Below are 24,031 nucleotides of genomic sequence, written 5' to 3'. Positions count from 1 at the left end.
CGAAAAATAAAGAGCCCGAAAACGTAAATACAAAATTATCTGAATGTGTTATGAGTTCTAATCTAATGGGTGTGTCTAATTTCTAATATTGTAAAAGAGCCTATTTATAGGCTAAATTAGTAAGTCAAATAAACTATACTAATAAATGCTAAATATATTATACTAATAAATACTAAATCTTCTAGAAAGAAAATATATTTTTGTTTAACTTGACTTGCAAGCAATCTCTTAGAATTTGGGTCACACAATTCTAACAGTATCTTATTAGGGGAACTTAGTTGTCAAGTCTCTCACAATGTCTACAAGTTTCATGCTTGCTAGTGTCATACTGCTAATAATTCTTTCTAGTTCTTACTTTAAAATTCTCAAGATTCAATATTGTTTTCATTTTGATTCTCTTATTCTTTTGACCCACAGACAAGTATCTTTGGCCATTGATTATCTTGATGGTTGCTTACTATAGTTATCCCGTTATAGCCTAAACATTGAAAAACTCCAACATTAGTTTATAGAAGCTTTAAATTTGATTATTAGATGTAATTAAGTTTGCAATTAAGCAAACAAAGCTCTAAATGACCTGTTGTTGTGCTGATGCGGCTTTGCGCCGCATTTTTAATAACTGTTGTGGCATTACATAACTGATTTTAACCACAACGATCGTGATGCGATTTCTTTGATGCGTTGCGCTAATATTGCGTCGCAATAGTTTCCATTTTCGTTACAATGCGGCCGTTACGTTACGTTGCGACCGCAGTTTAATACTCTGCTGCTTTGGGTTTTTTTTACTGTAGTGACAGCCAACACATACTATTGTATGGTTGAAGGGAATGGAATTAGTATCTTTATTTATTTTTGGTTAGTGAGTGGCGGCATTAGAAACATGAAACTATACTTTCGATTCCTTTGAATTATCCAGGAGGTTAAAAAGAGATGAGATTAAAATTAATGACAAAATATTAAATTTTATCGCAATTATAATGATGAGATCATATTAAAAAATTATTAAGGATTTTAATTTAAACTAAATTATATATAAAAGAATAATTACATTTCATACTAAACTAAAATATATATTTTTAACAAAAAAATATAAAATATTTTGATATTAATTCTTTTATAAAATTTAAATTTTATTTTTTAACCTATTAAATTAAATTATGTTAATTTCCGAATAATTTATATGATCTATATAACGACCCGAAGATCAGTGGCGTCGAAAAATACAATTCTAGGATTCCGTTTTTGTAAACCAAACTCGTAAATATTTTTATTAAATATTTACGGAGTTATAATATAAGGAAATTGAATACTGGATAAGTAATTTTGTCGAATTAGTGATTAATTATGGTACAAAGACTAAATTATAAAAATGGTAAAAGTTCAATTGCATATTTTTAAGTAATTTTAATTGAGAACTTATTTTGAATATGTAGAGTTATACTCACAATTTTAAAAACTTGCAACTTTAGGTACATCCAACCATAACAAGCTTTATATAGGAGACCTTTCAAGTGCATCCAATCATATTCTTATGGTCATATCTTTCTTTATCTAATCATAACCTATAGTTAAATCATATAATTCATTAATATATATTTTAAAAATAAAAATAAACCAATAAATCAAATAGGATCATGATTGTTTTATTAGCACACAAAATAATAACTTAATAATTTTGATATATAAGTTAACCATAATTCAACCATGAAAGAAATTAAATAATTCATGACAAAACATTGAGTCTAATCAAAATTGATTCATCCTAAAAAATAAGTTATCAAAAGTAATATATACCATATTAATAACATATCTAATAAACAATTATGTCTTTTACATAAAAAAATTAACCAAAAATCAAATACCATTAGAATGTGAAATTTATATAAAATAAAAAATTAATAGTAGTCATACATTAATTAAAAAGAAAATACAGTCAAAATATAAAAGTTTATTACCAAATTTATACTTTACCCATGCTTGTACAATGACAAATCAAAAATCAGGAATAATAATCATGATCCATTATGAAATTGATTCTTTCAACATCCTAGAAATGAAGTTGTGAGGGTGAAAGATTAAGGTGAAAGAAAAATTGGGTTTGTGGAACGACTCCGAAAGATTTTGAAGTGAAAAAAATAAATAACCATCGTGCTAATAACGTGTTATAAAATAAAAAAACTGAGAGTAAAAAACAAACAAGAGATAGCGTATTTTATTGATTAATGAGAATCTATATACAATGCTTCTCCAAAGTCTATATTTATAGGCATAATGAGTATAAATGAAATAGAACTCTATTACTATTAGAATTTAAAGTACATCAAATATTATCTTGATCTTGATAAATATTCACTCAATAATAAAATATTCATAACATACTTTTTTTCAAATATAAATTTCTCATTAGAGTTTTTTTTTAAATTCCAAAACTATTTTGTTTATGAAATTTTGTACAAAAAAATTAATAAATACGCACAATCAATGTGTGTGAAGCACGAATTTTTAAAGTTTTATTGTAATTAGAATTAAAATATTTTAAAAGTTTTAAATATCAATACGAACACACATATATGATTGTTGTAAAAATTTAAAAGGAATAAGAATATATGTTCTACGCTTTTCTTTTAATGAAAATAGCTTTTCTTTTAAATTTTAATGTAAAATTTAAAAGGAATAAGAATATATGTTCTACGATAAAATTTTTATTTTATTATACGGATTTTATATTAACATTTATTCAAGTAATATATTTAAAATGTCACAAATAATTTTATTCTAATTGGGATTCATTTTACGGGATTGAGTTTTAACAAAAAAAAACATTTAGTATAAATAGATTTCAAGATTCCATTAACACATTTTCTTCTATATTAAAATGTATATAGCATAACAACAACAATTTAAGACAATATTTCTATAAATAAAATATTGAATTAAAAAATTAAAAATTATAAAAAAATTTAATTTTATTTATAATATTAATCATAAAGTCAATTTATATAAAATTATAAAATAATTTTAATATATTTTAGTTCATACATATAATACATGTAAGTAACAACACCCTGCTATGGTAAAAGGGGCTCCCGCTGTTGCTTTCTTTGCTCCGGTCCAAATTTTGACTTCCAGTGCGTTGAAAGTCCTTTCGCTAGCCAAAGGCAATGTCATCCAAACGTCAGCTCTGAGAAACCCTCGTCAGCCCTCGTTTTCAAGAATCTGAAACTGCAACGCTTTTATTCTTGGTACGTGTTTTCTATACGCCGTGTTATCTTCATGTTTCAAAGTTTACGTAAAGGACCGAAAGGGTTTTTAGTTATTGTTCATAATAGGTTCTTTTTTCTAATGTGATTCTTTTTCATCGAACCTACGTCCAAGGCTTTCTTTGTAGGTTTTGCCTTGTAAATGTAAGCCCAATAGTTCTTGATTGAACGTGAAGTTGTAAACTGTTTCTTTTAGTTTTCATTTCATTCATTCATTTCTTTCTTGATTTCCTTTTATTCTTTACTAGTTTAAAAGTGGTATTCATTATTTCTTTTTATTCATATATATATATTAGCAGGGTAAAAGATCACTGCTTTTCCATCTTAGACTTGAGGTTTCAGATAATCTGCAACCTTCCCTTGTTGGATTTCCAGTTTATTAATTTGGGTTTCTTTTAAAATGGATCGTAGCATTACTCCAAGAAAAACTACAGCCAGAGATGGATGGCAGAAGGTGGGGCGGAGATGGTGGTAGAGGCAGACCAAAGAGGAGCAGAGTAAGTGCTACTGACGGCGGAAATGAACCAAGAGAGGGCTCCACTTCGCCCACGGCAACACAGAATCCTTCTGCTGTCATCGGCCAAGAACAAGAAGCAGAACCAAGGAGATTCACCTCGCATAATTATACTCGATCACCTTCTCGGTCTCCACCACAAAGTCGTCCACCTATTAGACGTACTCCTTCATATCCACCGCCTCGTACATTTCCTCCCTCATGTCAACCTCCTCGGCCTCCACCACAAAGTCGTCCACCTATTAGACATACTCCTTCATATCCACCGCCTCGTACATTTCCTCCCTCAAGTCAACCTCCTCGGCCTCCACCGCAAAGTCGTCCACCTATTAGACGTACTCCTTCATATCCACCGCCTCGTACATTTCCTCCCTCATGTCAACCTCCTCGGCCTCCAACTCCAACGGCACCAATTCTTCCTCCTCGTCCTCTAAAGTCGTTTCCGCAAAGAGCAGAACAACCGCTAAGGCAACCAAGTCTAGCATTAAGCCCCCGACATTCCTCTCCAGGTACAACATATTTTATTGCTTAAGGAAAACAATAATTGATTCTTTACATTTAATATAAGTCAAGGCATATTTTTTTTGGTAATTGAAGCCAATTTTTTGGTTTCATTTCAAGGGACGGATAGACCATATAAGGCACTAAAAATAAACGCAACGCCTTGGCATGAAAGACCTGGTTTGACCCTTTTTCTCCAGTAATTTGCACACTACACTGTTAATTTTCCATCTTTCTCAACTCTCCATTAGTGACCAACTTGTATAGGAATTTATAAATTACACCGAATACATTGATAGCATTAATCATAGATTTTTTTTTAAAATTCACTATCTCTAAAAGTTACAATAATAAAGTTGCCTTTTTCATCGCCTTTCTGAAGATCGACCGCAAAGGAACCAGCCGACGACAACCACAAAGAGAAAGAGATCAGAGAAAAGCAAGGATGGCAATGATGAGGAAGGAGATCCTCGTCGACCAGCAAGCGGCATCGTCATCAGGGACCAACAACCGCCAAGTAGTAACAGATCTAGAGAGGCTCAACAAGGCAATTCTGATGATCCTGACCCAGACCATAGTTTGTCTCGCATGAATTCCATTGCTAACGCTTTGTATTCTCTTAATTTTCAGCTCCTGCTCCAGGACAGTCTGCAGGACCAGTTCGAGATCAAGGGATGGCTGGCCTACAGAATCAAGAGGGAAAGCCTTACTCAGGTCCATATATACCTATGAAATCCACACCTTAAGAGATTAATCCATTTTGAGACCTATCTTAAGTTTTATGAAGAGATTAATGAAGCTGCTTTTCGTTTCATCACCTTTCTGAAGATCGTGATTTGCCGTTGAAGAAAAGAGCGAGTGTACGAGCAATGGTGGATGGCAATGGCGGCAATCAGGAAGGAGCCCCAGTGGCAGAGGGTAATCCACCACCATCGGCTCAGCAACGCTATAGACGGGACCGCGCAGCGAAAGGAAACGAGCATCAGGCTTTATAGATTATGGATTACTTTGCTTGATAAATAACAGGGATGCTTTTTTATTCCAATTTTAAAGTAAAAAGTTTCGTTTTGTCATGATAACACGTTTCAAGCAGGATTAAAAAGACAAACACTATAATATTTCTCACGTTAGCAACTATAAGCAACTAAGCCAAAATCAATTGATTCATAGATACACCTTATAAAGTAATGTTGTACAAATTTAAATTCAAAACTTAGCATCTACAATCACTCTCTCACGTACAAATAAAAGAGGTTTCTTTTTAGTTAGAAGGCAAATAAGTGGTGACCCGAATTGTCCTTTGTGTGGTATTGGTGTGGAGAATATCAATCATATCTTTAGAGGGTGTTTTTTAGCCTATTTCTTTATGGTCGAGACTAATAAAAGAAGATAAGGTGCTTGAATTTTTTAGCTTGAATCTACAGGATTGGATTCATCTCAATCTGTCAAAAACCTGATTTTTTTTTTTGCAAAGTTCTCCGCTGATTGGGACATACTTTTTGCTGTCATTTGCTGATATTTGCTTATTGGATCTTGTAGATGCTGAAAGCCTTATGGATCGTTGTATCCGCATGAAGGATGAGGTTGTATACGCCTTGCAATTAAATAGAATGTCGGTAATCACTGATGATAACAATAACAGAATGTGGCGGTTGATTCGGTGGCTTGCCTCCCCCGTCCAACAAATGGAAAATTAATAATGATGGGGCATTCAAAACATGGCATAGCAATAGCGGCATCAGGAGGGGTTATTTGGGATTCTGCTGGTAAGTGGCTGTGCGGTTTTGCTCGCTATATCGGGTATTGTAAAGCTTTGAGGCTGAACTATGGGGCGCATTTGATGGTCTTGATCAAGCTTGGAAAATCAGAGGACATCAAGTGATCCTTGAATTGGACTGTTTAGCTGCTGTCCAGCAGGTAAACAATATGGGAAATGAGAAGAGTCTAAACACAATGCTACGGGCTATCTGGGAGTTGATACATAGGACTAGGAGGTGGAGGTGGTGCATACGTACAGAGAAGGAAATAAAGTAGCTGATGGTTTGGCAAATTTTTCTTTATGTTAACCTGGCCTGGATTAACTTTGTAATTCTTTGTTTCATTGTTATTGTTTTCTTGTTGATAAAAAATACAGAGAGGTTTCTTTTGGCATAAATCAATATAATTTCCTAAAAAAGAGGTTATACGTATTTAACAGCATGATTTTATAAGTTGCTCATGCTAAATAGCATGTTTCGTATGAAGCAGGCCACATACCGAGCAACCAATATGCTCCTTTGATTCTACATCCATGCTCTATATGCTCAAACATGGTTAGCAGTTTGTCTAAAGAGTGGTACTAAAAGTTCAAACTAAGACTTCCTTGTGACCAATCCTGCTCTCTTTCTCATATGCTGTGCTACATTCGTGATGGTAGAACCCACTGTTATTGGAGCTACAAGCCAACGTAAGTATCATGCAAATTTGTGTTGAAATATCATTTTTGAACTAACTGAAAATATATAAGCATTTCTATGTTTTTATCAAATGATAGGCATTGCTTCTATGGAAGCAAGCTATAAAAGGCATGTCTATATTTATATGTAACCCAGCTCTGCAAAAGCCCTCCTCAGCTCTCCTCAACTCTTTCTGGGAGTCATTTTCAAGAATCTGCAACTGCATCACTCTTATTCTTGGTACGTGTTTTCTTTGCTCTGTATTTTCTCTACACTGTATATCTTCTTCCTATTTTTCAAAGTTTACATAAAGATTACAAGTAAAACAAGAAGGACCGGAAGAGTGATCAGGCATAAGGTTTTTTCCCCTAATGTGGTTCTTTTTGTATGAACTGCATAGTTTCTTGAGTTGTACCTTGCAGCATAAGTTTCCAAACTGTTTCTTTTTGTTTTCATTTCATTTCTTTCTCGATTTCTTTTTATTCTTTATCAGTTTAGACTTTGTATTTGTGGTTCTATATAATCTGCAACCCTTCATTGCTCGAGTTCCAGTTTACTTATTTGGGTTTCTTCTAAAATGGATATCGTAGCATTGTTCTAAGAGAAACAAGAGCAAGAAATGGGTGGCAGAGGCAGACGGAAGCAAGGAATAGGAAGTGCTGCTTATAACGGCGGTGAGCCAGCAAGACAGGATCTTACAATTCCTGACCATGCAAGACTTGCATCGTAAGCTTGTTGTATCATCTCATTCATTTTTCTTTTTGTGTTCCTTTCTTCGTTCGAAAAATAGAGTTTCCCTTCTTATTTTTCGCTTGTATTAGAACCCCTGGATGCACGCCAAGTTCACATGATCCTTCCAATGTCAGCGGCCTAGATCAAAAACCAGCTAGGCCACAATCTCCACGGCCTTTATTTAGAGTCACTCTCTCATTTCAACCGCTGTAAGTAATGCTACATGCTCTATCACCTCATTTATGTTTTTTCTGCTCCTTCCTTGATTGGAAAAAAAATTGAGTTTCCCTATATATCTTTCACTTGTAATAGACCCCCTGGATTCGTGGCACCAAGTCGACCTGCACCAACGCCTCGTCTTCTACCATTGTTTCCAGAAAGAGAAGTAGAACCGCTAGGCCAGCGAAGTCCAACATTAGGCCCACCACCTTCCATTCCAGGTACATCACAATTTCTTGCAAGCAGGGATGACAACGTTGAGAAATGATCTCCTTCATCAGCAAGCAGTTCCATCACGGGGGTTCAATATATAGTTGCAATGTAGTGATAGATCCAAAGAGGCCAACAAGGCAAACCTGACGATCCTGACTCAGATGAAGACAATAGTTCGTTTCGCTCTCCAGTGCATTGATTAAGGAAGAGTAGCTTATGAGGAACAGCCAAAAAAAAAAAAAAAACAAGCTTTATGGAATGTTATTTCTGGCTATTCAAATAACTGTGGCCATACTCCTTAAGTGATATATTACTGTGAAAAAGCTTTCTTTATGATAAAAAAGATTCGGTGATGGAATTTCATTGAAATCGTTCTGCAATGTAGGATATGCTTTTCTTTAGAGAACATAATGTTTTTGATGTCTCCTTAGATAATGTTCTTAGGAACAGTATGTTTAAAAGCTGTTAACCGAGGTGAACAAAGGGAAGAAGGTAAGGGTTCAGTGAAGAAGGAAGGAACAGAGGTTGGGAGTAAGTCTCAATTCTCTCGGGAGATGGGATGTTAGTTGAGTTGTCTACGTCAGTTTATGAGTTATTTGCATGGTTATTAGGACAATTTGGCACTTGTCTTTGTCGATTTGGAAGTTTGATTTGTTATGACTAACAATTAATTACTCGAGTTTTCAGTTCGGGGGAGATGAGTTCCTGTGTTTTTTTTTATTTTTTATTTGGTTAACGTTTGTTCCCACACCTTCTATTAGAAACTCACCATCATTGTCGAATTCTATACCAGTCCTAATGTGATTCTTGGTCGTTTTTAATGGTTCTTGTATAAACTACGTGGTTTCTTGAGTTAGACGTGGTATGTCTAGTTTTATATATATATATATATATAATGTATATTTGAACTATCTACTTAAGATTTTAGTTAATATGCAACTCCTCTTTTGTTGGGTTTCTAGATTACTCCAAGAAAAACAACAGCCAGGGGGAGAGGGATGGCAGAGGAAGGGGCGGAAGTGGTGGTAGAGGCAGACAAAAATAGAGCAGCGTAAGGCTACTAACGGCGGAAATGAGCCAAGAGAGGGCACCAAAAAACAAAATCCTTCCATTGTCTTCGGGCAAGGACAACAACCACAACCAACTAGTGTCACGAGACTAGATCTTTCGTTCGTGATCCGTGCGGCCTTAGGTGATCCATTTGTCCAAACTCGCCTAAGTCAGCCTTTACTCAAGTGAGGATTCCTTTAGAAGTCCTCCAAAGCACCAATTTGTATAGCGGAAGCAAACTTATGCCAAAAGAAGCCACAAAGAACAACAGAAAGCCACAAAAAAGAACGCACACAAGGTGTTTGAGTAAATACTCTCAGAATTCTATTACTCTTAAGAATTCAGTTTACAATGGATTGATTTACAAGTGAGGGGATGCTCTCTATTTATAGTTGAGCTCCCCCAAAACTGACGGACAAGATTAAGTTACATCGACGGACAAGATTAAGTTACATCGACGGACGAGATTAGCCATATCCCTTGATTTTAGGGATTTAGATATGCCATATCAAATCTAATATAATCTTTACAAGATATGATTCCAATCAATCTTCTAAGATTAGTTACCAAAATAGCCTAAGTTGCCATATCTTCATTATTAGGCCAACCAGGTTTCAATCTGACAAGCTTCTCCAACAGTTCTTTGAATCGGGCTAGTTCTCGTGGGCTAAATGATTCCCATCTTATCAACAGACCTCCATGGGGCGCATCTTGTGGCATGGTCACGGGCTTTGCACTTTGGCCCGCGACATTCTCCTCCACCCATTCTCACAACGCCCTTGTTGCGACTTCTGAATGGCACTGACTTGATTCACTTCGGAACCCTCTCGTTGCCTTGGCTTATTCCCGACTTGCCTTGAAATCGGGTTGTCCCTTCTTTCGGAACTTTTTCCTCGGCTTTCGTCGCTTCTTAACTTGAATCGTTACACTCGTTGGTATATTTCGTTGGCAAGAAGTCTCCGATCTAACTTGCCCCAATTTTGACTTGTTCCCTTTTGAATCGCCTTGATTCTCACACCTTGGCTTGGTATTGCCTACAGTCCCTCGACCTCCTTGCTTATAAACTTTGAAAGGGCCCCTACAACCTTGCCAAGCCAACAAGTTAAAATTCAAAACACTATCAAAGTGTTCGCAATGTACCTTACTCGCAGCATTTACTTGTCCCGACTGTTTCTACATCGCTCTTTTTTCCTTGAAGCTCAATGCACAACCCACATTTTCCAAAGGTGTCGGCTCCACAGTCGAATCTGTAGGCTTCATATCGATCTCTTACACCACTAACACTTTCGAAGGGGATTCCGTAGCATTCTGTTCTATCGAGTCAATGTTCTTCCCATACGAAACATCCTCGAGTAGTTGGATTAATGACAACACCTTTGTCCCCAACTTCATATCTTGATGCACTGACACAACAATTTTTGATAACAGACCGGTGACAATATGAATTTGACTGGCCCATGGATACAGAGATGCCTGAATCATGTTAAGGAATTTTAAGCAAATCACATAATTGTAATCATCTAACTGGATTACCTCGAATTCTTCCTTGCCCTTCCATTCACCGATTTGTAGCTCCACATTATGAACTACTCCCACAGTTGGGGTCTCCTCGGAATTTATCGTCTTGATCTTCCTATTCGATTTCTTAATCGAGAGACCAAGTTTCCTCGCAGCCTTTTTCAATATGAACGAGTCCGATGCTCCCGTGTCGACAAGAGCACTCCTCTTTTAACTTGCAATGTTGATGTCTACAAACATCAACCCTTCTCCACCATTCCTTTTCTTCGAAATGAGCACCATCGAATTGACCATCGATGTCTTTTTCTCAATAGGCTTCACCTCTTCCGGCTCATCATTCCTCTTGATAGCCGAAACTGAAGATACCTTTGGGCAGTCCCTCTTCATATGCGGTCCCTTACAAAAGTAGCATCTCAACTTTCCCCTTTTCTCTTTCGGGCTGTTGTCTCCACTTCCCATTTCGTGGTTTCCCATTACCACCATCGCTACTACTACCGTTGCCATAATCGCTATGTCCCTCTTCATCTACCTCATGGTACCCACCATTGCCCCTCCTGTTGGGCTTGGAAGATTCAAACCTGTCTCTTCTTGGAACAAGTTTTACTAAGGACTCCGCTACCATCATGGCATTGGTAAGTTCTTGAACTCCTTGACGTTACAATTCTTGCTTCGCCTATGGTTTCAACCCATCCGTAAAGGAGAAAAATGCTTCATTCTCGCTCAAATCAGAAATCTGGAGCATGAGTTCACTGAACTCCCACACTTACTCCCTAACCGTGCCTCATTGTGTAAGCCGCTGCAACTTTGCTTGAGCTTCATCCTCGGTATACCCAGGGTAAAAACTATGCTTTAAACTCCTTTTAGAACTCCTCCCAAGTCCCAATCTCGGTTCCACCACGTCTCACATCAGCGAACTTACGTCGCCACCATAACAAAGCAACGTCAGTAAAATACATTTCAATAATATTTATCTTTATGGCACCATCCTCGATGCTCATCACACGGAAGTATTGCTCCATTGCCCAAAGAAAGTTGTCCACTTCACTTGTGGACCTTGCCCCTTTAAACGCTTTCAGTTTGGGCACATCCATTACCTGCTGCTTCGGCTTCGAAGCCAACATTCTATTACCCACAGCAGCCTTGAAAATCTTGAGCTCCCCCTTAAGCTCATTGATCTCCTCCTTCAAAGCTGTCACCATAGCCTTGAGAGTATCATCCTTCATAGCCTGCTTATTCTCCGAGGACTGATAGTATCCCACACAAATTCCCTGAGCTACTCCTTCATCGTTTGCAACCCATCGATGAATCTATCATCGACATCGCTGATCCTCTCCTTGACGTCCTCCACAGACTCCTCGAGAGTGGCAACTTGATCCTCCAAAGCTGACAACAAGTCCCTTGATCGACTCGCTTTTCTAGCCCTTCCTCGGGTCTCTATTGGCTCACTCTGACCAACAACTTCTTTCGACATCCCAACAGTGCCTTCGAACCAATAACTCAGATACCATTTGTCACAGGGCTAGATCTTTTGTCTCGCGATCCATGCGGCCTTAGGCAATCAGTTCGTCCTAACTCGCCTAAGTCAGCCTTTACTCAAGTGAGGATTCCTTTAGAAGTCCTCCAAAGCACCAATTTGTATAGCGGAAGCAAACTTATGCCAAAAGAAGCCACAAAGAACAACATAAAGCCACAAAAAAGAACGCACACAAGGTGTTTGAGTAAATACTCTCAGAATTCTATTACTCTTAAGAATTCAGTTTACAATGGATTGATTTACAAGTGAGGGGATGCTCTCTATTTATAGTTGAGCTCCCCCAAAACTGACGGACAAGATTAAGTTACATCGACGGGCGAGATTAGCCATATCCCTTGATTTTAGGGATTTACAAGATATGCCATATCAAATCTAATATAATCTTTACAAGATATGATTCCAATCAATCTTCTAAGATTAGTTACCAAAATAGCCTAAGTTGCCATATCTTCATTATCAGGCCAACCAGGTTTCAATCTGACAGGCTTCTCCAATAGTTCTTTGAATTAGGCCAGTTCTCGTGGGATAAATGATTCCCATCTTATCGACAGACCTCCATGGGGCGCATCTTGTGCCATGGTCACGGGCTTTGCACTTTGGCCCGTGACACTAGATTCACCTTGCATAGTTACAATCCCCCCACCTAGGCCACTGCCGCTGCCTCCTTGACTTTTACATAGTCTTCCACTTATTAGACTCACTCTTTATCCACCGCTTTGGCCACCACCTCTTACACTTACTCCTTTGTATCCATCACCTCGGCCTCCGCCACTTCCTGCAAATCCTATTCTATCAATACTTGTACAATTGTACATTTACTATAAGAAATGCTACACGTTCTTTTCTTTTTCTTTCTTTCTCGGTTTGTGTTGGAAAAATAGATTTCCCCTCAGACCTTTTTACTTGTAATAGACCCATTGGGTTTTCAATTGGCACAATAAGTACAAGAGAAATGATTGATTGTATGAAATTATTCCTTTCCAATAGTTTTATGCCACATCAGTAATTTCATTCTAAATTTTAAGATTTTAATTTGAATTTTATTTTTTTCAGGATGAAAATACTAACGTGGCATAAAATTATTGGAAAAGGGATACAGATGATGTGGTGTCACTGTTTCATACAAACCTTTCCCATAAGTACAATTGCACCAACGACTCGATAAGCTGGCAAGTCCATTCCAAGTACATCACAATTTCTTGCTTAAGGAAAAGAAATAATTATATATTATTTATTTTTAATATAACTATTTTTATAATTACTTTTAAATTTGTAAAATTTAGTAATTTAAATTTTCCTAAATAAAATAATTATAATGCCTGATGATGCTAGCATATTAAAATTTAAATAAAATTAAAAATTTTAGAGTTTAAGATTTAGTGCCTAGTATAGTATAGAATCTATGGTTCTAAAATTTTATAAAAAGTATTAAATTAAAATTTAGAATTTAGGGTTGTAAAATATATTTTTATTTTTTCTAATTGAATTTATGTGGTGTTAACTTTAATATCAACTTAAATTAAAATTTTATAATAGTGTACATATAGTGTCTCACTCAATTGTTTAACTAAAGAGATACATAATACACAATGTCCTTGTTTAGCAATTGGTTAATTGCTGATTGCAGTGACTGATTTTACTTACTGGTTCTATTAACTGATTTGAACAATTAATTTTATTAACTGTTTATCTAACAGTGTTTGGTAAAACTTACTTGAAAGCTGATATGTGTAAAGTGACAAATAATGGCATGTCACAATTTATTGTTGAAGTATTTATTTATTTTATAATATTTTAGTCTTTATTGGGTGAAATTATTGAAATAAAACACTATTACCAAGGAATTAAAACATTCATTTAGAAAATTAATTAGCGAATAATTTTAAAATTTAAATAAACAAATTTCTTAAGTTCTTTATTTGCAAATATTAACCTTGTGGAAATTGATAAATATTAATAGTGTATCGATATAATTGTAAACTATATTCTTAGTGATAATTATGTCACACTCTAAATAAATTTATCAAGTAGTATATTTTAATTAATATAAAGTTACAAAAGAAATCATTTTACACAAGTAAATTGAAAATAAATTAAGAGTACATAAATATTCAAGAAATAGATACATATCCAAACAAGTAAAAATAATATTTAAGAAACACGACGTTGTCGTCTAGTTGCCATCAAACTAGTAGTGATGTCATTACTAACATTTGTCATTTCATTAATACTCATACGCTCAACTTCTTGAGTGCAAATGCATTCGACATCCGAAAATGTTTCGGGAGGAATAAAATTTGGATTTGCATCTATGACCCTAAATGTTGGGTCAAGAACTTTACTTAATTTGATGTAGTTATGTAATGCAAATGAAACACAAATTATTCTATTTTGATTATGAGACGAATATATTGACATTTTAGCTAAAACTTTCCACTGCAACTTTAAAATGTCAAATGTCCTCTCAATACAACTTCTTAAGATGAATGGGTTCGATTAAAAATTTCTTGCGGCAATGTTAATTTTTGTACATTCACGGTGGAGGTTTTTTTTTTGGATTTACTTTGAACTTTGGAGGTAAAAGTAAAAATGAGAAAAATAAAGGCTACTGATATCTTGGCACCCCTATTAGGTTTGAGAGCATGTGGCAAATGGAGTAATTTTTTAGCAAGCATGGTCAAATATGCTATTCCACATATCTCATTCCCAATTAGCTGTTGAAAAAAGTTACTCATCCCAACATTTTTTTATTTGGAAGGTTTTAGCTCAATAAACTCTTACAAACCTCTATTTACTAAACACTACAATTAGAGAGTTTCACTATCCAGTCATTCATTTGTGCCTAAATCAATTAAAAAATACCTAAAACTCTGTTTACCAAACACCCCATAAACTTGAACCATTGATTTTTTTTCTAATTTTCCACATATAAATTGTTGAATTAATAATTTTGTTAATTATGATAATAATAAAATGAAACTACTAATTTTTATAAGATAATGGTATGAATTCAAAAGTATACCATAACCAGCCCAAATTAAAAAGGAAAAGCTAGAAATGGGGTTACCTCTTTTTATGTTAAAATATTTTTAATTATTATTATTTTTCTTATTTTTATTAAAATATTTGTCTACCTCATTGAGATAACTCAATGCTTCATTTTCGTATTTTTTTTGTATTACTCGTTGTCTACATCACCTATAGTGGATTCAATTTCAAGAATTTGCAATACTCTTATTCTCGGTACGTATTTCCTTTGCTCTGCACCTTATTGGTATGTGTGAAAGGTTACATAAGGAATTCAACTAACAAGGACCGAAGAGATGGGCTATTTTACCTAAATAGCTCGAAAAAATTAATTATTTACAAGAATGACCTAGGTTAAAAAAATCACCCAAATGACCTAAAATGATTAATAAAATTGAGTTATGGACACCAGATGGCCGACACCCACTTAAAATACATTAAAAATAATTTTTTGAGTTATGGTCACCAAATGGCCGGCACCCATGTATTTTTTGTACAAATCATATGATACTAATACTTATTTTATACTAGTATTTAAAAAAAAACTGGATTATGGACATCAAATGGCCGACACCACTTTTGGGAATAAATTTTTTTTGGGGTTTTGGCCACTGCATGGCCAACACCGCTTTACATGTAAAGTTTTTTTCTCTTTCTTTCTTTCTCATTGGCTGCTTCTTTCTTTTTCTTTTTCTCTTTTTTCTTGCAAAGAAAGCAAGCATCCGAGAAATGGGGTTGATGAACAGCTTCAAATCTAGCATCTCAATACAAGTCTCCTGGGACGTGTATAACTGGTTGTTTGATCAAGATTTGAACAATGGGCATGTTGTTTTCATGTTCAAGTTTGAGAACGAAGGCTTTAAAATTCTTGAAGGTGATTATTAGCAAGATGGGGTTGAAGAGGTAGTCGGTCCTTTCAACGAGAAGAATGGGGTCATTTTGTGGCAGCAAAGTTCAAGTAATTTTGGCGTGAAAGGAATCGAATGGAAAAAGATGAGGAAAAGCTGCTTGCGAACGGCTAGAAGCTCATCCTCTTCTTCCATTTCGATGTCTTCAGCTTCATCAGCAGGTAGCTCTTCTGTAATGGAGTGGGCAAGTGTGGAGGAGAGTGAGTTAAGTGCTCTTACTGGCTTCTAATTACTTGTCTATGCCTGGAAAAAGTGAAGGATTTTCCTTTGTCTTGATGCTCTCCTACATTACTTTTAATCTTTTGTTGATAATGTTGCTATTTGATTCCTCAGTAACCCTATTTGTTCTTCAACATAGTGCAATAAGAAGATTGTTACACTAGGAGAACAAACTTATAAAGAGAGATAGAGAGATATTTATACATAGATAGATCTAATCCTTCCCCTTTGTGTTCTCGAAAGAGATTAATATGTTTACGTGCTTCTATATGGAAATTATAGCAATTGTTAGTTTTGTTGGAGCCCCTGGTTGTAATCCGTACATGCAGATTCAATGAGCAGAAGCTGTTGTTTCTTAATTTTGTTGTTCATGTGTACTGTTTTGTTCTAATGCTTTCATTGTTGTAATGCATGCCTTTTATGTTTTCCCCTTTTCTTGTATATGTCAAGTTTGCTTTTTTTTGGACCATTTCTTGGATGCTTGCTTTCTCTGCAAGAAGAGAGAGAGAGAGAGAGAGGGAGAGAGAGGGAGAGAGGGAGAGAGGGAGGGACAAGGAACGGAGGGACAGGGAGGGGAGGGAGAGGGAGAGAGGGAGAGAGGGAAAGTGAGAGAGGGAGAGAGAGAGGGAGAGGGAGAGGGAGGGACAGCGAGCGGGAGGGAGAGAGAGAGGGAGAGAGAAGGAGAGAGGGAGGGAGGGAGAGCGAGAGAGAGGGGGAAAGAGGAAGGGGGAGGGAGAGTGAGGAAGAGGGAGGGAGAGTGAGGAAGAGAGAGAGAGAGAGAGAGAGAGAGAGAGAGAGAGAGAGAGAGAGAGAGAGAGAGAGAGAGAGAGAAATTACATGTAAAATGGTGTTGGCCATGTGGCCAGCACCTATTTTTTTTAATTAGATAAAAATGTTGGTGTCAGCATGCAGTGGGAAAAACCCAAAAAAATATTTTTTATTCCCCAAAAGTGGTGCTGGCCATTTGATATCCATAACCTAATTTATTTTAAAAAATATTGGTATAAAATGAGTATCAATATCATACGATTTGAAAAAAAAATACATGGGTGTCGGCCATCTGGTGACCATAACTCAAAAAATTATTTTTTAAATGTTTTTGAAATGGGTGCCGACCATTTGGTGTCCATAACCCAATTTTACTGTTTATTTTAGGTAATTTGGGTGATTATTTTTGAACCTAGGTTATTCTTGTAAATAATTAATTTTTTCGAATTATTTAGGTAAAATATCCAAAGAAATGATCCTTTGGTTTAATATATATTTGAACTATCTACTATAGTTTTGCAGGATATAATTTCCATATTAGATAATCTACAACCCCACATTTGTTTGATTTCCAATTTACTACTAATTTGGGTTTCTTTTAAAATGGATCATAACTTTATTCCCAGAAGATGGATGGTGGAGAGAGGGGCGGAGATGATTCTAGTAACGGTAGAAATGAACAACAACCGGAATTGAGTAGATTCACCTGGCATAATTATAGTCTACCACCTCCACCATCTCGTACACTTCCTCAATCTTATCCACCTCCACGAGGGCCTCTAACTATTGCTACTGATGTTAGTCTTTCACGTCCTACAAGTCTTTTCTAAGTAAGAATTCCACTGTAAGTAACATTGCATGTTATATTATCTACTTTATTTTCTTTTTTGTTTGCTCCTTCCTTGGTTCTAGTTGGCAAAATAAAGTTTCCCTTCAAATCTCTTATTTGTAATAGATCCTCAGGATTTTCATTTCCCACACCACGTCCAAGTCCATCACCGCTAAGGCTGCCGACTCTAGCTTTAGCCACACAACCTTTCTTTACAAGTCAAATTCACTATGTGTCTTTCATCGAAAGTTATATAATAAAGTTTCTCAAGGTCAAGGTCCACAGAATAGAAAGAGATTAGCAAGCAGGGATGCCAAAGATGAGAAATGATCCCCTCAATCAGTGAACAGTTTTGTTAAAAACTGAATGCCGATAATGACAATGTAGAAAGATCGCAAAAAAAAGAAAGAAAAATAGAATACACAGATTTTACGTGGAAACCTTTTCGGGAAAAAACCACGGGAAGAAGAGAATAAAATTCACTCATGTCGAATTTAAATGATATAAGAGGAGTTTCGACTACATCTATTTATAGGTTAAAAAAGCCACATTCTAATCAATGTCAAATATATTATGCTAATAAATGCTAAATAAATTATACTAATAAATGATAAATCTTTTAGAAAGGAAATATATTTTGCTGAACTTGACATGCAAGCAGTCTCCTAGAATTTGGGTCACAGAACGCTAACAATCTCCACATTGACATGAATTCTCAACGAACAAGTTCTTCATCATGAACTCTCAACGAACAAGTTTTCCATCTCTTCCACGAAACCCCTCAAGGGTATTCTTCAATAATGAACACCAACCAAGTCCATGTTTAAAGCAAAACAACTAGATCAACCTCAGCAAACCTCTTTGGATGTTTAATTTCTCTTCTAGGTCTATTCTTGGCAGTGGAATATTGTGGTGAAGAAGTAACTCTACTCTGAGTTTCTATACTAATTGAGGAGGAGACTCTGTTGTAGATCTTGGATCAATCTGAAGATCCAGCTGCTTCACATGTGTGTTTGAACCTTGCTGGTTTTTATTGGAATATTCTTTAGGAGATAAGTTTGGTAGCATAACAGTTTCATCAAAAATAGCATCCCTGCTAATCACAACTTTTCTATTTTCAAGTCACCATAATTTGTATATTTTAACACCAGTTTTATAACCAATAAAAACACATTCAATGGATCTAGGCTCCAATCTCCCATTATCAACATGAGCATATGCTGGACACCCAAAAATCTTAAAATCAGAATAATTAGCAGGATTACTAGATCATACCTCTTGTGGAGTCTTTTTCTCAATGGCAATGGACAGAGACCGATTAATAAAAAACATGCAGTAGAGGCCGTTTCAACCCAAAATGACTTCGATAAACAAGTATTCGACAACATACATTGAACCTTTTCCATGATTATTTTATTCATCCATTCTGCAATGTCGCTTTACCGTGGAGTATGCCGAATTGTCAAGTGCCTCACAATCCTTTCTGATTTGCATAATTCATTAAACTCATATATATATGTTTCCCTATTAAATCGAGGTTTAGCATTTATTGCGAACACTCGTGTTATACTCTCTGTTTTGGTGTGTTTTGGTTGGACTAGCTCTTTGGAGCCATTGATGTGTTTTGGATGGATTAGCTCTTATAAACATCTGGTGTGTTTTGGTTGGATTTTCGATGTACTCTTATCTGTATGTTGTCATCAGATTGTAAATATCGGTAAGGTGTCTTGGTTAGTGATTTTGATGGATTTACCATATATTTGAGTAATGAATTAAACTTTTATGATTTACCAATTGAGATTGTGGATGGCAGGGAACATTCATGATTGTATTATTATTTTATTTGTTATACTTACTTCGGTAAGATTTATCATTTTAATATGTCGAACTTAGAAAGCTTCATTGAGCTTCCTTATGTTACTTTCTGTTCTTGTAGATACTTTGAAGGTTGGATGGTCGGATCGACACTCAAGTTACATTATCCATATATTTCGGTAGCTTTTGGAACGTTCATTTTGGATTATATGACATGTAATAGGCTTGTATGTTATTATTAATGTTTTGGTTATGTAAAATGTTAAGTATGATCTTAAGTGCAAATAATTAACTTATATGATATATATATGTGAATGAGGTAAGATGTTTCAATGCAAATATGAATGATATGTGTTAATGCAATGTTGTGTTTAAGGTGCCTATTATAGGTACATTGGTTAGGTGTTAGATTTGGTGAATTGATGAGTTGTGATTGATGTTCATTTTTTATGCATAATTGTATATTCTTGTGGTATTAATGTGGATGCATTGGTTAGGCACTTAGGATGTTGATTTGGCATTTTTTTGGGCTTGTTTAATGTCAATTTGAATAGGTCTTTTGGCTGGTAAATGGCTTACTTAGAGTCCAAGTAAGTCTGAAATGATAAACTTGTTGTTTAAGGTTCGTTTTGGGTTCACACGGCTTGAGACATGGGTGTGTGACTCAGCCGTGTGAGACACACGGCATGGTGGCACGGCTATGTGTCATTTGATAAGTTCTTTGGGGGTACAAGTCAGTGAGTTACACAGCCTGGCACACAGCTTGGCACACAGACATGTGGGGTAATTTCGAGTGTTATATGGCTTGGCACACGGGCATGTGACATGGTTGTGTGACCCTACTCAGAGAGTTACATGAGTGAGGACACTAGCTGGGACATGGTCGTGTGTCCCTAATTCGAAGGTTACACGGCCTGAGACACGGGCGTGTGTCTCAACCGTGTGAGGCACACGGTCTGGCCACACGGCCGTTTGACCCCTATATTCAAATTTTTGTAACTTTTTCCTAGACTTTCCAAATGATTTCAATGTAGTCTTGAATTGTTTCTAAGGTGTTTCTTAGGCCTCGGGGGATCAATATAGGGACGGTGTGTGTATGTATGACTGGTTTATGTTATGTTTATGATGTTGAATGCAATTAAGTTTAAATGTTTCAATTGTACGGTAATGCCCTGTAACCCTAATTCGACGACGGATACGAGTTAGGGGTGTTACAAAACCTTTCTGGAAAAATCATCAATGATAGTCAACATATAATTAGCGTCACCCCTCGAAGGCACTCTAGATGGTCCCCGTAGATCAAAATGAATATAATCCAGTGTTCTCTTTGTGTTGTAGATTCCTCTGGTAAATCAAACTCTCTTTTGCTGCCTAAAAACGCAGTGCTCATAGAACTTCAGTTTGCTAATGCCTTGTCTATCAAGAAGTCATCTTTTGCTCAATTCTGCAATGTCATTCTCACTCATATGCCCTAGACACTGTAGTCTTCTACAACATCAACTTCACTAGATTGTTCTGGTTGTTTTCCTTTTTGATTCGCCATCTCCCTTTTGATTTTATTCTACAACTTATAGCACTCAAACTTAATGTGCCATTTTTTCTTACAGAAATTACAAATTTTACCTTTGTTTGATGATCTTGGTCTACCCTTAGATTTACCGCGAAGATTTCATTCTTGTGTCCTCCCACGATTATCATCAGTATTTCGTTCTTGTCTCTCACGAACAATGAGACCCCCTCCCTGGGAGTCGGATCCAGACACAAGATGCTTCATCTTGTCATATGATGTTAAGGAAGCATAAACTTTATCAACTGTAAGAGATTTACGGCTATACAAAATCGTATATCTAAAGGTTGAATAAGATGGGAGCAACGAACAAAGTAGAATTTCTAAATCTTCTTTATCCTACTGAACCTCTGTGGCTTTTGGGTTCGAGAGAATTTTTTAAACACAATTAAGTGTTCATGCACAGACAGACCTTCCTCCAAACGATGAGCATAGAGGCGTTGCTTCATATGCAACTTGCTGGGTTTTCGACATGCATAACTGCTGCAACTTTGCCCATAATGCAGCGACGATCTTCTCCTTCATCACGTCCTGTAGGATTTCATTCGACAGATGCATATGCAATTGCTTTAAAACCTTTTGATCTTTACGTTTCTTCTCTCCCTTCGTCAATGTCGAAGGCATTTTATCTAACCCTAGTAGGGCATCCTCTAAATCCATCTGCGCAAAAACTGTCTATATCTTTATTTGCCACAACGAGAATTTGGTGTTGCGATCCAACGACGGAATATCATAATTCATTTTTGTCATTACCGTGATCGAGACAAGTAACCCGAAAAGCTCTGATACCAATTTGTTAAAAACTGAACGTCGATAATGACAATGTAGAAAGATCGCAAAGAAAAAGAAAGAAAAATAGAACATACATATTTTATATGGAAACCCTTTCGGGAAAAACCATGGGCAGAGGAAAAGAAAATTCACTAATGTCGAATTCGAATGATACAAGAGGGGTTTCAGCTACATTTATTTATAAGTTGAAAAAGTCTAATTCTAGTGAATGTCAAATATATTATGCTAATAAATGTTAAATATGTTATACTAATAAATATTAAATCTTCTAGAAAGAAAATATATTTTGTTTAACTTGACTTTCAAGCAATCTCTTAGGATTCGAGTCACACAACTCTAACAAATTTCATTATCGGGGATCAACGGCTACCACGTAGTGACCGATCCAAAGAGGCTCAACAAGGTAACCTTGACGATCTTGACTTAGACGAAGTCAGTGGTTAGTTTCGCGTGTATATTGATTAAGGAAGAATAGCTTAGATGAAAAGCTTTCTTCATGATAAAAAAAGATTCTTTAATGGAATATCATAGAAACCATGAGTTTATAGCTTCCCTTAAAGAAGCCAGGGACAAACGGTGTCGGTTAGAAATTAAAAATAACAGCTATTTCTGGTTTTCGTTTCATGACCATTGTAAAGGAAAGAATGATTGGGAGAGCAATCATGGGCAGCAATCAGGAAGGAGACCTAGACCGCAGGCAAAGAATGATAAGCTTTGTGGATTTTGGATTATTTTGTTTGCTATAAGAGAGGGCTTCTCCCTTTTATTTCAATTTTCAAGTAGAAAGTTTAGTTTCGTCTTATCCTATTGCCACGCCGTCTCATAGAGAAATGTTTAAGATATTAAAGATTAAAAAATAATTAAACGAAACAAGAACAAAAGAAAGCATGGTAAAGAAAATTTGAATAAATACTCTAAAAAATTGATTGTAAATTAAAAAAAAGTAAGGAACTAAAGATAATTAATTATATGATAATATTTTTTATTTATTGTATATAAATTTGATTGATATAATAACCAATTTAATCCTTGATTAAATGCTAAAATTACATATTTTATGTAATTAAATTGGTTAATTTATGAGAGTGCACCACTGATTTTTCCATGCTTATGTTGAATTTTATACAGGGATGCAATTTGGGGCTAAATAGAAGAAAAAGGAAACAATTGGGCTAGATTGAAGAAAGAAGCAAAGAAGGAGGGCCAAAGCAGAATTTTTCCAAGATATAATTAGCTGAAATTTTTGTTGACTTAGTGAGAGATTAGGTTGGGATTTTTTATATCATGGAATATTTTTCCTTGATTTTCTATGGCTAGTTGGCTCTTAATTTAGCAAAGCCACTAGTATAAATATAAGACTACTTTGTTCATTTTATCATCAATTCATGAATCAAGCTTTCAATTAAGTCATTCATTAAGTGTTTTCTTTCTTCAAGTATTTTTCATCAAGTTCTTTTATCAAGTTTTTAATTACCAAGTTTTTTTTTATTAAGTTTTGCATCAAGTTCTTTTTAAGTTTTTCATCAAGTCTTTGCATAAAGTTTTCCATCAAGTTTTTAATCATTATGTTTTTCAATTAAGCTTTTATCTCTTGCAATTCATTTATTCAACCTTCTCCAATTATGCCTACCAACATGCCCCAAACCTTAGTTAACTAAATCCATTTTCAGCTTTAGGTCGCAATTAGCCTCATCAAAACCCGTGAGTTACGAACCCGAACAATTTAACTCCTAAATTCCAATACTGATTATTTCTCCGGATTAAGAGTATGATTTTGTCAACTCACAAAGTCAGATCAACACTAAGTCAAAAAGACGTTGTTTGAGTTAGTGTGGTTAGACGTACAATTAGAATTCCGAAAGGATTGATTGTCTGATTGGTTTTCCGTGAACACATTGGCATACCAAGTGGGGATTGCTGTTTGGTTCCGTCAAGGGAAGTAGTAACCGGATTTAACTGTACCACGTTTCGTTGGTTGTTCGATCGGTAAGGGTTAGTTATTGGACGTCCCATAACTAATTTACACAAGGAAGAGTTGGTGTTCGAGGCGTCCTTGGTAACTATAACTAGCTTATTGGAAAAGAGGGGTTCATCTAATTTCGAAGATCGGTTCAAAGACGAGAAAAACCC

General features: G+C 35.6%; 2 protein-coding genes across 2 annotated transcripts; both read left to right on the top strand.

The window, feature by feature from the left end:
• The first annotated feature begins 3,700 nt into the window (after nt 1-3,700).
• On the top strand, nt 3,701-4,867 carry LOC105800974 (extensin). Its single transcript, XM_052623687.1, has 2 exons — nt 3,701-4,283; nt 4,632-4,867. The coding sequence occupies exons 1-2, from the start codon at nt 3,701-3,703 to the stop codon at nt 4,865-4,867; spliced, it is 819 nt and encodes a 272-aa protein (XP_052479647.1).
• A 2,454-nt stretch (nt 4,868-7,321) lies between these two features.
• On the top strand, nt 7,322-8,092 carry LOC105803294 (proline-rich receptor-like protein kinase PERK2). Its single transcript, XM_012635395.2, has 3 exons — nt 7,322-7,436; nt 7,532-7,651; nt 7,755-8,092. The coding sequence occupies exons 1-3, from the start codon at nt 7,330-7,332 to the stop codon at nt 7,927-7,929; spliced, it is 402 nt and encodes a 133-aa protein (XP_012490849.1). The 5' UTR covers nt 7,322-7,329; the 3' UTR covers nt 7,930-8,092.
• Nucleotides 8,093-24,031: the final 15,939 nt, after the last annotated feature.

The sequence above is a fragment of the Gossypium raimondii genome, chromosome 11 (assembly GCF_025698545.1).
Source record: "Gossypium raimondii isolate GPD5lz chromosome 11, ASM2569854v1, whole genome shotgun sequence".
Taxonomy (NCBI): domain Eukaryota; kingdom Viridiplantae; phylum Streptophyta; class Magnoliopsida; order Malvales; family Malvaceae; genus Gossypium; species Gossypium raimondii.
Note: the sequence above shows the minus strand (reverse complement) of the source record. Positions and strands in the feature narration are given on the sequence as shown.